This window comes from Chamaea fasciata, unplaced genomic scaffold (assembly GCF_029207755.1).
Source record: "Chamaea fasciata isolate MVZ Bird 193981 ecotype frontalis unplaced genomic scaffold, bChaFas1.0.hap1 SCAF_9, whole genome shotgun sequence".
Taxonomy (NCBI): Eukaryota; Metazoa; Chordata; class Aves; order Passeriformes; family Sylviidae; genus Chamaea; species Chamaea fasciata.
In genome coordinates this window covers 2,607,100-2,623,236 of record NW_027094094.1, presented here as the reverse complement: position 1 = coordinate 2,623,236, position 16,137 = coordinate 2,607,100, and the positions used below count along the sequence as shown (strand labels likewise).

The 16,137-nt window shown below is 49.0% G+C and overlaps 1 protein-coding gene across 3 annotated transcripts in view; it reads left to right on the top strand.

Moving 5' to 3' along the window:
- The first annotated feature begins 1,591 nt into the window (after positions 1 to 1,591).
- DOCK1 (dedicator of cytokinesis 1) overlaps positions 1,592 to 16,137 on the top strand; it is a 267,474-nt gene continuing 252,928 nt past the window's right edge. For all 3 annotated transcript variants that reach the window (XM_066190723.1, XM_066190724.1, XM_066190722.1), the window contains exon 1: positions 1,592 to 1,765. In XM_066190723.1, coding sequence (XP_066046820.1) covers positions 1,720 to 1,765 — 46 coding nt within the window. In that variant the 5' untranslated portion in view covers positions 1,592 to 1,719. The remainder of the gene's footprint in view (positions 1,766 to 16,137) is intronic.

The window sequence follows — 16,137 nt, the reverse complement described above, 5'->3', positions numbered from 1 at the left end:
CTTTTCACTTTCCCTGGCTGGAAAACCAAAGGTGACTACAGGCACAGAGCGAGCACATGCAGTATTTCAGTCAATTCACTTTGATTTCCCTTATGAAAATCAAGGTGTGAAATCAAAGGGCTCCCTTGTAAGCTGTCTTTGGGAAGGCTCTAAATCACGGATCCATTAGTGCAGGATAATGAGGACAAGCCATGGCTTTGAAAACCTTTTGATGTCCTCACTCCTGGGGCAGAGTGAACAAAGGTGCAGCAGCTGGCTCCATCACAGTCCCTTGGGATTCTGCAGGACAGCTACAATAAAATCTACTTGAGTTCGAACATGTTGGTGATGTCCTGGGAAACCAATCCCAAGGGTGGGAGAAGGGAAGGTGCGTGGAAAGAGGAGCAGACTCATCCGGGGGTCTGGGTATTCGATCTCAAAACCTGACAGCAAAAATGCTGTTGCAGAAATTGGTCTTTTGCCATCCACACAACGCAAGAAAATAAGGAGAAAAAGGATTCAACCCTGGATCTATTTTAATCCTTAAATTTGTGCTACAGGGCTTCCCCTTTGGTAGAGAACTAATCCCACCAAATGACAGCCAGTCAGTCATTTCACTTCATTCCTTTCAAGTGTTATCTGTCTGCTGTTTCTTGACTTTTACACACTTTATCTTCTGTTTCCTAAAGACTTTTAATTATTTTTTTTTTTTAAATCACCGTCCTGGATGCCTCCAAGACTACAGGGATCGGGAACAGGAAGTTCATTTCCTTCGCTTGTTCTTTTGTAATCCACGCTTAATTAGCCAGGAGATGCTAGATTTGGACAAGATTTCGGACTTAGGTCTAGAAATCGGAAGGTTTATGATCTTTTTACTCTAAGACCCGTCCAATCTGGCCTTGGACATTTCCAGGGTATTACTTTTCCCTTGGGGAGTATCCACGGGATATCCATGGACTGTGTCCAGCAGCTCCACGTCCTTCTCATGCTGGATCCCAGGGCTGGGGGCAGCTCGGCAGGTGGGGCCTCACCTGAGCGGGGCACAATTCCCCTCTTTTGTACAGCCCATGGTGATGCGGGATCAGCCGAGGTTTTCTCCCCACGCGGCCGGGGCACGTCCAGCTCTGACCGCCAGACCCCCGAGCGCTTCTCGCAGCGCCGCTCCACCAGCTCATCCCCAGCCCGGATCGGACCCGGGCGTTTTCCCGACTCGCCCACAACACCCGCGCTTGGCCTTGTTTAACCCCGCAACATCGGCACAGCGCCCCTTCAGCTTGTCCGGCTCCCGCCTGGCAACCTCCGAACGGGGCATCCCGCTCCAACTATTAAACATCCGCAAATAAAAACCCCTCTTTGTTTTAAAGCCGCATCTGCGGGGAGGACGCAGCCAGAAACAACCGGGTGGACCTGGGACACAACAACCGGGGAGAGGCGGGGAGACGCCGGGGACACAACCGGGGGTGCCCGGGACACAAAGGGGGATAAGCGGGGATGCAGAGGGAATAAAAGCGGGGGAAGGAGGCCGCCGCCTTTGTGCGGAGCCCCTGCGGCGGCCGGCAGCAGCGGGGCCGGGCCGGGCGGGCGGCCGGGCGCGGAGGGGACGCCGAGGGGCGGCGGGCCGGGCTGGCTCCGCCCGCACCACATGACTCCGCGGCCGGGAGAAACTTTTCCCGTCCCGCGGTCGGAAAATGGCGGCGTAAAGGGAGCGGGGCTCCGGCATCCCGGCGGCTCCCCGGCGCCATGACCCGCTGGGTGCCCACCAAAAGGGAGGAGAAGTACGGCGTAGGTGAGGACGCGCCCGCCCCGCTCCCGCCTGTTGCGCGCTGGGGGCACCCCCCGGCCGCGGCCTCCCCGTCCCGCTCCTCGGCCGGGATGGAGCGCGGTGTTCCCCGCTTTCCCCCCGAGTCCCCTGCGGCTCCTGCCTTCCCCCGCCCGGCTCCTCCTGCCTCTCAGGAAGTTGAGGAGTTGTCTGGGAGCGCCGTGCCCCGCTGGGAGAAGTTGCCTTTCTCCCCGTCGCTCCCGGAGCGCTGCGCGGGGTGAAGAAGCTCCGAGTTGTTGCCACCGCGGGTTCTCTCTCCCGGCGCTTGGCGCTCCCAAGTCGGCTCCTTTGGGAGCCCAGCCCGTGCTCCGTGTGCCGTCCCTCCGTGGGAGGTGTAGGGAGCCCGGCTCTCGGCTCTGCGAGGAGTGTGATGCTCATACAGATGAGGGCTTTCCCTGCGCGCTGGGATCCATTTCCTACCCCGCTCCTTCCGTACCTCTGGAACAGAGCGGGATTGTTCCCAGCTGGTGGCTCCAGCATCCCCTGGGATGTTTGGACTGGGACTGAACGGGCCCGGACCCCGGCGAGGTTTGGGCAGGGATGTGCCGAGAGGGCCCGTCGTGGGTTTGAAGATGTTGCGTTCGCAGCGCAAGGTTTTATTTCGGGGTTGCGGCGCAGGAAGCTTTATTGGCATGAATGAGCGTTTGTCTGGGGGAAGGAAATAATAAATCCGACTGTTCAAATTGGAAACGTGGAGTTCAATGCCCGCCACAGTTCTCGGGCTGGATTGATTGTGAAGGAGAACTTTTCATAGAAACCCACAGCTAAATCTCCCGAACAAAGCGAGCGGGAAGAAGGGAGGTTTGGGGGGCTGAGTAAAACCTAAGCGAATTGTAGGAATTAATTTTAAACTCTTGTGTGCGTGCGCCTAGAAAACCTCAGCTTGGCTTTTAAAAGTTGTTAGAAAATCCCAGTTACACCGCGTGGGACCCGTGGGTAATTCCAGCGCTGAGGATGCAGGACAAACACAGGGAAGCAGAATTGTCACTGATGGCAGTCGCTCGTTAAGTGTCCCAAATCACCTCCCTGATGGCCTGGGATGGGTGTTTTGGGATGACTGAATTGTCACGCAGTGTAAGCTGATGTTACAACCCAGTGACAGTGGAAAGCAAGTTCCTCTTTTGCAGGAACCCGGTGTCTGCTGCTGTGCTGGGCCCGGCTTTCCAGGAATGGTTTGAAATTGATTTGAAAGTGACATGAGAGGGAAAAAAAAAACCCCGTGTGAAATAGACTGGTTACTTTATAACTTAGTTTAAGAGTACTTGCATCTCCAGTGTGGGGGATTGCATGTGGGCCCGGCTTTCCAGGAATTTCTTGAAATTGATTTGAAAATGACATGAGAGGAAAAACCCCGTGTGAAATAGACGGATTGTTTAATAACAGAGTTGAAGTGTATTTGCATCTCCGGTGTGGGGGATTGCATGTGTAGTAAGAGAACTGGATTTAAATACAATTTAAGAATAAAAAAAAGCCTTCCCAGTTTGAAAAAGCGCAAGGCGATGTGCTTAATTGGTATTTTTTGTGTCCGCTGCTCTGCAGGGAAGTTTGTAATGGCTTTATAATAGGTGTGTGTTTCTCAGATAGTTTGTTTTCTTTTTCCTGCAAGGAGGCTGAGATCCTCACCAAACTGGGGGATTTCTCTGCTGAATGACAGGGATGTGAGGGTTGAAAAAGGATGAAGTGTCACGAGGAGATAAATCAGATTTAGAGCTGATTGAACACTGGATTCGCTGGCCTGTGCCATTCTGTTACAGGCTGCTTTGGGAGGCATGCCTTCTTTTTGGTGTCCTCCTAAAGAAGATGAATATTCACTTTGGTTCTCCGTGTTTTACGGACCTTTATGTTATTAAGAAAGGGCGCCGTGAGTCTCCTGGTGTTTTATTTTTTGCTGCTTGTGAAAGCTGGAGGTTGTGTAGTCCTCCAGAATTGGAGACAGCACTGTTAACCTGAAAATTCCGACTTGAGAATATTTTTCTTCCGACTTGCCCTGACCAGGCTGATGTTGGCTCGGTGTTGTCTGATAGGGAGAAAATCCCTAATAGGAATGCTAATGGGACTTAGTGAAACATAATGTGGGAAGCTCTGTGTGTCTCATCAAGCCATGCAAATACCTCCAAAAGGACGGTGCCAGGCTCATTCCAGGGGTGCTCCGTGACAGGATGAGGAGCCACGGCCATGGACTAAGCCAGGAGGAGTTCCACCTCCACGTGAGGAAGAACTTCTTTCCATGAAGCGTGGCAGAGCCCTGGAACAGCAGCCCAGGGAGGGCGTGGATCTCCCCCTCTGGAGACATCCCAACCCACCTGGACGAGTTCCTGTGTCACCTGCTCCAGGTGACAGCTGGGATGGACTGTGTGATCTCCAGAGGTGCCTTCCAGCCCCAAATATTTGCGGATTCTACGTGCGGGCTCCCCAAAGCAGAAATACTAGGAAGGTGTGTTGTTGTGGTTGTGTTTATGTCACAGCGGGGGGAGCTCAGAAATGTACAAATGTCTATATATAAAACACACGCATGTTTATATCATACATTTATATCCCTTTTCCCCCTCTCCCCTGGTGTATCCCTGTGCACAACAGAGTTCTCTTAACATCTCAAGGCCTGAAGATTTGCTGGCTGTGATGCAGCTGGAACAGATTATGCCAAGGAGCCTGTAGTGCCAGCTGGTAGGACACAGGTGTGTTGAGGAGCACTCCCCCGGCTGCACAGTGGGATTTGGGGATGCTGCTGGATGCTCTGCGCTCCAGTAAAGTGAATTTGCTGCCCCTGAGCCTCTGTGCAGAGGAATTATCTCAGCAGGCAGTTGAGAGAGTGACTCAGCTCCGCTTCCTGAGAGAGTTCAGGGAGGCTGCAGGAGGAATGGGTGTGGATCTAATGGGATAACACGGATATTAGATTAACATATGGGCAGCCACGTGAACCAGGGAAAGGATCAGCTTCCCTGGAGAAGCTTTTCCCTGCTCCGGGTGCTGCAGATCCTTGTCCTTCATCTCAATCCTGCCTTTCATCCCTCGCCCTGAGCCGGTGGGGAGGAGTGTGGTTGTGTGGAGGGCACCACGGGGGTGTGTGGCTTCCTCCACGGGGACATCAGAGCCTTCCAGACTGTCCTGAGAGCTCTTGGTGTCCCCTCGGTGTCACAGAGTGGCCGTGGAGTGTGGCTGCTCAGTTTCCCATTCCCCGCTCTTAGTGTCATGTGAAATTTGTAATTTTGGTTGTTTTCCTTCTGCTGGGGAAAAGGTGGTTAAGAGCTGCTTTGGGAGGTCTGGGAGCCTGACCAGTACAGGGGCTGTGGTAGCTTCCAAATCCTGAATTCTGCTCTCCTCTGCCCCTTCTCCTTTCTGCTGAGAGCTGCAGTGAGAGGTGGAACTGGTGCTACTGTGGTGAAAAAATTTAAAATGCCTCTGTGTCCAAAGGTCTGTGTTCATACGGAGTAATTAGGCCACTACTGTGGTAGTTTAATCCTTTCCTTAAAAACGGAATAAGTTATGAAATAGAAAATTAGTGCCAGGTGCCTTTGGGTGGTCGGATGTAAGAGGAGAACTTCCCAGTTGCAGAGCTTGAGTCCCCATCCCTGGAGGTGTCCAAGGAAGGACTGGATGTGGCACTCAGTGCTCTGAGCTGGCTGATTGGGCTCAGCTTTGATGGTCTTGGAGGTCATTTCCAACTTCAGTGAGTTCCAGTGTTTTTGTTTGTTTGTTCCTGGTGAGTTTTTTGTTGCGTGTCAGGACTTGGCAGATAATAACAAGCCTAATTTTAGATGGGGACGTTGGCCACAGCTCATGGTCAGGGTGTTTTAGTGCCTCTCTGAGGTTGGGATAGCTTTCCCAAAGGGGTTTGTGGAACTTTCAAACCAGGTACATAGAAATACGTATTTTATTATTCGGGGATGGCTTTAAGGAGTTGGTGGTCTAAGAGGGGATGCAACGATCATGATTTAAAAGTTTTGCAGCTGAGTTCTGCTCTTGTAATGTCTCTTTGAACAGGGGGATGAGGATTTGTCGAGAGGAAAGCTGGTGAAAACACAGGAAATCCTACAGCCAAGCGCTGCTGCTTCTCTCCTGCTGCTTCAGGGAGGGCTGTGGTGCTTTGGGACAGATTCAAGGCTTTTGTGGAGCCCTGGAGTTACAGTCCAGGCTGTGGGGAGCTCTGGTGGCACGTGGAGACTCTGGTTTGAGGTGATGATCTTGTGCGTATTTGTGCCTTAGAGCAGGGAAGGAAACATTTGAAGGAAATTGAGGAGGATGCACCTTAGGAACACATCTTAGTGATTTTAGTGCCGCTGTGCTGTGAGGTTTGCTGGCAGGACAGGACAGGTGACTGCTGTTAGTGACACATCCCAAAGCCGTGGAGTAAAAGCAGAAGCGTCGAATGGAAAATTTGCTGCTGCATTGATCGGTTTATTGAAGTGAGCACACGCAGGTTCAGTTTCCTAGAGCGAACATATCCCCATGGACACCCAGATTAGGGTTTTGTTTGTTTGTTTCGTTTGTTTTATCCCTCTGCTGTGATGAGAGGCTGAGGGAATTGGGATTGTTCAGTTTGGTTTGGGGTGACCTCGTTGTGGACTTTCAGTGCCTGAAGGAATTGACAAGAACCACGGGAGGAGACTCTGTACAAGGGATGGAGGGTCAGGACATGGGGACATGGCTTTAAAAAGGCAGAGAATAGGTTTAGGTGGGATATTGGGAATGAATTCTTCCCTGCGAGGGTGGGGAGGAGCTGGGCTGGAATTCCCAAAGCAGCTGTGGCTGCTCCTGGATCCCTGGCAGTGTCCAAGGCCAGGCTGGACCTTGGGGCTTGGAGCAGCCTGGGACAAGTGGAAGATGTCCCTGCCCATGGCAGGAGTGGAATGAGATGGGATTTAATGTCCCTTTCCCCCCAAACCATCCCGTGGCTCTATTTTACAATCCCCTTTAGTCCTCCTGGCTGAGGGGCTGCATTTCTGTGCTTGCCCCATCCCTGGCGTGTCCTGAAGCAGAGGGAAGGGGCTGGCAGGTGTTCCACACCTCTTCCTGCAGGAATGACCCGAGTTTGACTGCAGGCATGTGCTCAGCTCCTCCCGGTTTGCTCGGCAGCCGCTATTGTTCTCTGTCAATAAACACTTGTTGCAAACAGCAGATTGGAGAGGGAGAACGATGCCAGATAAGTGGAGGGGGCTGTGGGCTCCTGTTTGTTTTCATCCGGGCCAGCAGCAGCAATTACAAGCCGGGATTGTTCTGAGAAATGATACCTGATGGGATTTTCCAGGAATTACTGGGGTTTTTTTCTCTCGTGGAGCACGCACTGACTTCAGCAGGTAGCCAGCTGCCTATGGCCATAAAACAGGGCTTTTATTTAACTTTGCAAAGGAAGTTTTCGGTCAATTTAGGGAATTTTCAGCTGGTGATTTTAGCCTTTATCTTAGAAAATAAGAGAGGAGGTAGAAAAGTGAGGTTTTGCACTTTACACGGTCTGCAGGAATGGCAGTAGTCAGGGGACTGATTAAAGGTGTTTGATTTGGTATTTCCATCCCTGGGAGTGCCCAAGGCCAGGTTGGATGGGCTTGGAGCACCCTGGGATAGTGGAAGGTATCCCAGCCCATGGCAGAGGGTGGAAATGGATGAGCTTTAAGGTCCCTTCAACCCAGACCATTCTGGGATTCTCTGATTTCAAGCAGCACCTTCGTGGGTTTTGTAATTATCCCTTTGTCTCCTCTACTGGAAATGCCTGACTTAGGTGCACTCAAACAATGTGAATTTCGGGCTGTTTGCCGCACTTGGCACGGATTTCTTTGTGTTACAAAGGCATTTTCCTTTCTGCAAAGGCAAAGCTTTCAGGGAAAGGGGGAAAAACAAAAACAGAGGCTACTTAAACCTTCTCCAGGAAGCCCCTCTGTCAGCTCGCAGCTCCAGGAATAAGGGTCGGGATCAATTTTCCTTTAAATGTTGGCGTTTCTGGCTGTGGAGCACATGGAGGATCCTTTGCTTTGTCTAATCCTTCAGTGTGGTCCTGGCAGGACCGAAATCCAGCACCTCTTGTTGAACATCTGTGGATGTGTCCAGCTGTAGATAAACAGCTTTGCTGGCTGCTGCTGAGGAATGGAAGCTCCAACGAGGGAAACTGCCTCACATTCGGTTTTCGAGTATTTATTCCATCAAAGGTGTCAGTTTTGCCTCTCTTTGACTTCCTGCAAGTCCAAAACTTCCTCAAAATACTCAGTGGAGCTGCTCCTCCTTATGGGTCTTCTGTGGCAGGGTGGTGGAACACTGACAAGTCAGATTTTTTTTTTTTTAATTATTATTGTTAAACTTAAAAGCTTTTTTAATTCTGTTTTCTGGCCTGTGGTGGCCCCCAAGGCTGTTCTGACAATAGTCATTTTCTGAATAAGGCTTTAATGAATTCCTTGATGAGTTATTGGAATACTTTCCTCCTTTAGCTTGGGGGGGGGGGGGAGAGGGGAAATTGAAATCATTCCCTCCCTGTCTGAACCAAAAAAAATGTTCAATAAGAGATAATTCTTGTAATTCTGAAACTTTCTCTCCCTTCTCAGACTGCAGTTGTGCAAACATTTCTGTATTTATAGATTATCTGCCCGTGTTTATGTAATTTGTGCGTTAAATCTGATGTAAAGATTTGTAACACAAGGAGCAGCAGTTGCTGCATTTCGGTTTCATCAGCAGAAATACGAAATATCTCTGGAAATACTCCTCTGCTCCGTATAGCTTTGTAACTAAACTGAAATAATTGCATTGAGAACTATTATGTATAATCATGTCCCATATACGTAACAAAACAAACAGATGGATGAGGAACCGAAGCAACCATTGGCTGCCACACACGAATTTGGGTGGGTTGTTTTTCTTTTTTGTATGATGTTTTTTAGCCCTGCTGCCTTATTTCCAGTGCTGTTTGTATAATTTCAGCACAACCCCTTTTTAGAACGTGTTTGCAGACGGTTTTTTGGTGGCTGATTTTGCCCCGAGGGTGTTGGAGTAGCAGAATGTCTTTGTGTTCCCCAGCAGAAGACACCAACAAGTGAGTGGAACAGGATTTGCTGTGTAATTTCTGAACGGGAATGGCAGCGAAATTGGACATAATCAACGTTTGTGCTTGTAGGCACTCGGGTTTTTGAGGCCCTCTGTGCATCCCTGCTCTTGGTAGTGGCTGTGCCATTTTTATTTTTGTGGATGTGCTGCACAAATTATTGAATATTGAGGTGGAAAACCTGGCTGAGCAGGTGTTGTGGGGGTTTGGGGAAAATCTTGTTATCCCTGAGGAGTCCTACGTGGGGAGGGCATCAGGAATTATCCTGGCTTGACCTGGAGAGTTCCTGGCTGGTTCTGGCAGAGCTTCTTGGAGCGTTTGGGAAATTTGGCAGTGCAAGGTGGGCACTTGGAGAGAGCCCAGAGCCTCTGAAGTACCTGAGAGCCTCTTGAGGCACGCAGATGCCTTTCTGGAAGCGCAGCCTTAGGTGTTTGTGTTTGCTCTGCCTTCCTTCTCCTGCTTATCCAAACAAAGCACGGAAGTGCCGGCGTCACCGGGCTTGGATGGAATAAAATAAAATAACATCTGTGGAGGGAATGGGGCCGGAGTGTCCTGGGAGGACGAGGAACAGATGAGGCCACACCATACTCAAACTTAAGACCTTCAGCTGTGCTGTGTTAGGAGGGTTTCCCCCATTTTCACACGTGGAATAAAAAGGAAAAAAACCGGAATTAAGGGAGGACATGGCAAAACCTGGTGCCTCTGGGAGAACAGGATTATGGGGAGCTCCACTCTTACCTGTCTCCAGCAGCTTCCCTGCCTCCCAGCTGCTGCTTTAGCCTTGAGCATCCTCCTAACAGAGCCAGCCGGTCTGCAGGAAAACAAATGTTGGCAGCAGGGAATGGTTCAGGGCGTGGAGTTGGACGCTTTTATTGAGGAGTCGCTTCATGCGGCGTGCGCAGTGTCTGTATCAGAAATGAAGTGGAAGCAACTGGTAATAGAAAAAAAAAAACGAAAAACCTGCTCCTGTAGTAGACCCCGAGACAGGAAATCTCTCAGTGCCGAGCCAGATGGAAGCTGCTGATGAGAACTGGAGTTTCTGAGTCTTGAGGCAGATGGCGAACGATTGAGGGGGACGCTTTGCTTTCAGAAAAATCTGCTGTGCATATGACTCCAGCGAGCAAACCCTGCCCCTGCCGCGGCTGGGGATTATCCTGGCAGTGCCTTGGAATGCCCTGTCAATGCTGTCCTCTCAAGGCGGGCTTGCTCTGCAGTTTCAGTGCTGAGGTCTGGTGAAATGTGGCACTTGGGCCAGGGAAGCTGGAGATAAGGGGCTGTGGGAATGTTTCTGTTGATAAATAGGAGGTTAATCTCTCAAAATGGCAGCGTGTGAGTGAAAACTAACATCAACGTGCCAAGAAAACTTTGACTTTAATTGCTGTTTTTTAAGTCATGGGAAGAGCTGGAAGAGGATGTGTCCAGCAGCTCTTGTTTGATTGACTTTGACTTTTTCCTGCTGCTTTGGGGTGCTGTGGGAGAATTACTGTTCTTTTGCATCAATCTATGGCTCATTTGTGGCTTTAATGTGGAAAATAATGCTCACACTCCAGCCTTTAGTATGCTCTGTCTGACCTGAGGTAGTGCTGATGTTACCTGGTGTCCAGCCTCTTTTTTTTTTTACCTTTACATCTCTTCTTTTTTCCTTACACACAAATTGCCACCAATTTTCTGCAGGCGTCATCACCCTTGTCATCCTTGAAGGAATTCCTTCCTTCCTGCTCACCCTTTTCGCCATTGTTATGCCTCAGATTTGCTTGTTCCATTTTTCTCGCCCTGGCTGGTAGGTGTTGGTGTTTCCATCAATCCATCATTTTCTTTGACCAAGAATCTTGAGTGGAGAAGACTTGAGAGCCTGTTTTATTTCCTTCTGTCTGAGCCTGGTGTATCTTGGTTTGCTTTTTGTTTTTTGGTGTTTTTTCTTTTTTTTTTTTCCTGCTGCGGATTGATCTGTGAAGTTTCCAGTGTGGAGGGTAAATGGCGTGACTCAAACTGGCTGTAAAAATAATAAAAAAAAGGGGTTTGTGGCATTTTAAATTTTTTAAAAATTATTTTGGAGGAATTTTGGGTTCTGTTTCACATCCGAGTTGGTCTGTAGAAGGTTTGTGTTTGGTGTGGCAGGATCCAGCTCTGTCCTTCCCTGCCAGCCTGTCAGCAATGACAGTCTGTGTCCCACCTCTCTGTCACCTCCCCTGGGCTGTTCTGCACTTTTTTGGTGCTGCTCACTGACTTTTGGGCGTAAAGGAACCAAACTTCTTGTCCAGGCCATGGCAGGAGTGTGCACAGGAACAGCTCAGAATTCCTGGAGCACTGGGACTACCTCGTTAACAGCTGGCATTGACTCCTTTTTAAAATTAATTTAGTGACACGTGACAAAGCAGTGGATAAAGATCCTTTTCCAGAAGTTTCCACAGTGTGTGAGTCAAGCGGGACAAAACGCCAACCCCAAAGTTTTTGGTACAGAGACAGATATTCTGTTGGTATTTATGACACTACACTTTGTTTGTTTGTGTTTGTTGGTTGTGTTACTTGGGCGTTTGAGTGGAACTAAGACTCTAAAAGGTTTAAAAAAGCAAGTTAGGTGTTTATCTGGATAGTAGGGACATCTGCAGTTAGATGGCATTGCTTGGATGCTGAGCGTCGCTGTCCTGAAGAGCTCCAGGAGGTGCTCATGAGGCAATTTTTAATAAGGTCTTGATCTGTCTCTCAAGTGTCGATTATGGGAATTGCATTTTGGATTCTGCCTGGTCGCTCTCCTGCTGAATCCCGGTTTTGGGATGTTGATGGAGGTGGTGCTTAGGCAAGATTACGGCAAAGGCTTGGCTAAAGCAATTTCCAGGCACAAACTGGGAATGGGGTCCCGTCAGGTGGTGCAGTCCCCATCCCTGGAAGTGTCCAAAGCATGGATGTGGCACTTGGGGACGTGGTTTGGTGGTGACCGTGGTGCTGGGTTTGCTGTTGGACTGGATCATCTTGGCATCATTAAGGTTGGAAAGGACCTTTAAGATTAACAAAGTGGTTTTGGGAAAAAGTATACCAAACCTTCTTTGAGAATCAGCTGAGTCTTCAAGGAGTGCCTGAACTGTCTTGCTTTGAGCTCTGTGGGGTGGGAATTCTTATTCCCAAAAAACAAAGACTGGATGCAGCCAGCTAAGCACGTTTTAGTAAAGCCTTGAGAGAATGACTCGGTTATGACTCAGCTGACATTGTTGGAATTTTTTGTGTGGGTTCAGCTCTGGTTTGATTTTCTAGTTGAATGTATTCCTGAAGTGATTTATTAACAGGTTTTTATCAATCACTTGTGCTGCAGAGGAGGCCTCTGTTTATTTACTGTTGAGTGATGGAACTGGTTCAGATTTTTGCCTTAAACACAGAAAGTGCAGTTTGGGCTTCCTGCAACAGCTGCAGTTTCCACAGTTAGAGCACACAAAGGTGAACGTGTTCTTGGCTGAAAACCAGGAGGTTTAATACTTTTAGGGCTTGAATATTTAAAATATTGGCATAACTGCAGGCTTGTACAGTCTGGGTGTGATACCATCTATAACACAGCGTGCTTAAATCAAGATATAAACTTTAAATACCAGGAGTTAATGTATTATATTTGTAAAGTGCTGTCTGGATGCTTCCGTAACGCTTCCATAAAAAGTTTGGAGAATATAAAATAATTTTGTGGAGGGGAACTAGAATAAATGTGTGCCAGCTTAGGTTTTTCAGGAGATGGGTGGTGACAGCTTTGTGAAATACTTAGTGAAAAGTAAAATATTGGTGATCATTAATGAAATCTTGAGTTCTATAATTATTTCCCCTCTTGCTGCATGACAGAGTTTGTGTTGTTCCCTTTGCATCAGCAGCTTCCTCTTGCTCTTGGGCCATTCACGGAGGAAGAAACGTTTTGAAAGTTTAAATTGTTTTTTTTCTCCAGAGCACTGAAGGCTGCTTAGCAAGAGGGAGTGAGGTAAATTCCTCCAGGAAAATGGCACAAATAGTCTCTCCCCACCTTTTCCAACACAGGTCCCACAGCTCCTGGTGTCTCCAAGGATGTTTCACCAAAAGTAGCCAGGACAAACGTGTGATTGATATATCAAAACCAGCCGGGTCTGCTGGACATGAATTGAGTGCTGGCTGTCATTAATTTGGTTTTTTCGTAGTTCTGTTTCAGGGTAGAGGTGCTGCAAGTGAAGATGAGTTAAATAGTTGAGAAATAACCCCCAGTTTTAGATGAATGCAGTTATTTTTTCAGCGAGGGGAGCAAATTTTAAGGTGCAAGCTAACACTGTCCAGTCTAGCACAAACTTCTGCTGCCTGTGGGAGCCTTCCAAACAGAGACATGGAAGCAGATTTTGGGGATCATGGCAGGGAAATCACCCTTAAGCTGTTGTTTGCAGCAGAGCAATGCTAGGGACGGCGCAGATCTGCTCCTTGGCCAGGAGCTGGCTCTGCCCCGGCTGCCAGCGGGCATGTGCTGGGTGCTAATGCCTCGCCCCCTTTTCAGGGAATTCTCAGAGTGATGCTGGGAAAATAACCTGCCACAAAAGAGGGGGAAAGAATAATCAAAATACTCCCTTTCTCACAGCGGAGGGTTAATGTTAATTTATTAGCGACTTACTGCTGGGTTAGTGGCACCTTAATCACCCTCCTGGCATTAATATGTGGCCATCGGGGGGGTTTAAAATACATTTTCCTTGGATGATTATGCTTGGGAAGGAAGGAGCTGTGGCTGTGAACTATTCTGAATTAAGAAGGGCAATTTTGAGGCTCAGGGCAGTGAGGGAAGTAGGTACAAGGGGTTTTTTTGATGTGTTTCAGTAGGCTGAGGGGTGGGGAACCAAGTTCTCACCTGGGAATTCCTGTGTACACCTGGGATTGATAACTGGGCTACACCAACTCTAAAACATTCATCTGTTAGGCTATACACATATTAAAAATCATTGATAAATTTTAATAATCATAATAAATGGTTGGGCTTGATCCTTGTAGGTCCCTTCCAACTCAGAATATTCTGTGATTAGGCTAGAAAAGGCTTTAGAATTAATTAAATCAACTCATGTGAATGGTTGTGAATATACAGGTGAGTTCTCATTGTGCCAAAACTGTGGAGCTCAGTGTCGGGAAGCAGGGATTACAGGGTGTTCCTCTGCTCTGGTTTTCCCCCCCTTTCCCGGAAGTCTGTGAATTTATGGAGTAAAAACGTGATGCTGGGTCTTCGATGAACAGCGGGATCGTGCAAGTTACTTCTTTCTTCCAGAATGACTGCAAAACTCGGCGTGGGCGCGCAGGAGTGCCCTGAGGTGGGAAAAATGGAATTTCAGGGGTCTGAAGTCTCTCTGAGAGCTGGTGGAAGGGGCTGGTGCAGAGAGGGAGCTGGACAGTGACCCTTTGTTCGGGCCAGTGGCCGAGCCAAGTGCGCTGGAAGCCGCCCGGAGCATGTGATCGCCCCTGGTTTGGAGAAAAACAATTTTTCCCTGTTTTTTTTTTGTTTTTTTTTTTTTTTTTTTTGTCAAAATGCTGCTCTTATCTTTTAATGCATTCAGAGCTGTTTGGGTCGCTCCCATGGTGACGTTTTCCCCCCTCGTTCCGGTGTGAGAGGGACAAATTCAGGAAAAGTGTGGCTGGTTTCCCAGGGCTGTTGTGGGAGAGAGGGGGGAAAGTGTTGCTGGGTCAAACTGGGGCTCTCAGCAGCTCATTCCTTTTTTTTTTTGGGGAAAGAAGAACAAGTTCCTCGGGGTTTATTTGTCTTGGGGTCTGTTCCCTTGCTGTTGGAGGCAGCCTGATGAGGTGATGGCAAAGGAAGAGAAGTTGAGTAAGGTTTGAAGTGTAAAAAGCCTCAAACTTCTTCATCTTTTTTTTTTTTTTTTTTTTTTTTTTCCCCCCTCCCATTCCAGAGGCTTTCCTGAGAAAGGAACGGAGGAATTTTGATTTTGTTTGCCCTGGTAGAAATACTGAGGAGGAAGAACAGTAGGAAATGAAAGCATCTTCCCATCACCTCATTTCCTCCTTGCTTTAGGCTCTTTGCTCTGCATCACCAGCTCGGTGTTGCAGTGAATTGTGTCATTTTTTTTTCCTGTTTGCACAGCGGCGCAAGAAGAGTTTCAGTGTGTCGGGCTCGATTTTTATAGTCATTGAAACGCCTGTTAAAATACAGCCAAAATATATAAAAATAATAGTGCCATTAAGCTCACTGCTGTAGTGAGAGACACCCTCTTAGCACAGTTCTGCTCTGCAGCAGGAATTTCCTGCCATGGCAAGGGAGAGGCTTGAAGAATTCAGGGGCTGATGCCTCAGGGATGTTCACAGGGAGCTCTGTGTCCTCCTGGAGCACCACGCTGGGCCTGGGGGAGCTTTGGGCATCATTTCTGGGGGTTTTTTAGCCTGGAGTGCTGTGTTGGGAAGGACTTCAGGGTCTGAAGTCCCTTTCAGAGTCTGGATTTAGGAGTGAGCTGGGGACATTTGGGATGTTGTACCCTTGTGTGTGTGTGGACACAAACTTAAACGCGAGACGTTTCACCTCAGCATGAGGAGCTCCTTTCCGTGAGGGGAGAGCGCTGGAGCAGCTGCCAGGGAGGGGCTGGTGTCCCCTTGTCTGAGGGACACATTCCAAACCCACCTGGATGTGTTCCTGTGTCCCCTGCTCTGGGTGGGGGGATGGACCGGATCATCTCCAGAGGTCCCTTCCAACCCCAGCTGCTTTGGGATTCTGTGGCTGGGTTTGGGACCTCTCCCTGCTGTTGATGGAGTTGTTGGGATTCTGTGGCTGGGTTTGGGACCTCTCCCTGCTGTTGATGGAGTTGTTGGGATTCTGTGGCTGGGTTTGGGACCTCTCCCTGCTGTTGATGGAGTTGTTGGGATTCTGTGGCTGGGTTTGGGACCTCTCCTTGCTGTTGATGGAGTTGTTGGGATTCTGTGGCTGGGTTTGGGACCTCTCCCTGCTGTTGATGGAGTTGTTGGGATTCTGTGGCTGGGTTTGGGACCTCTCCCTGCTGTTGATGGAGTTGTTGGGATTCTGTGGCTGGGTTTGGGACTTCTCCTGAGGCTGTCCTTGCTGTTCTTTTTCTGGGATTCTGTGGCTGGGTTTGGGACCTCTCCTTGCTGTTGATGGAGTTGTTGGGATTCTGTGGCTGGGTTTGGGACCTCTCCTTGCTGTTGATGGAGTTGTTGGGATTCTGTGGCTGGGTTTGGGACCTCTCCCTGCTGTTGATGGAGTTGTTGGGATTCTGTGGCTGGGTTTGGGACCTCTCCCTGCTGTTGATGGAGTTGTTGGGATTCTGTGGCTGGGTTTGGGACCTCTCCCTGCTGTTGATGGAGTTGTTGGGATTCTGTGGCT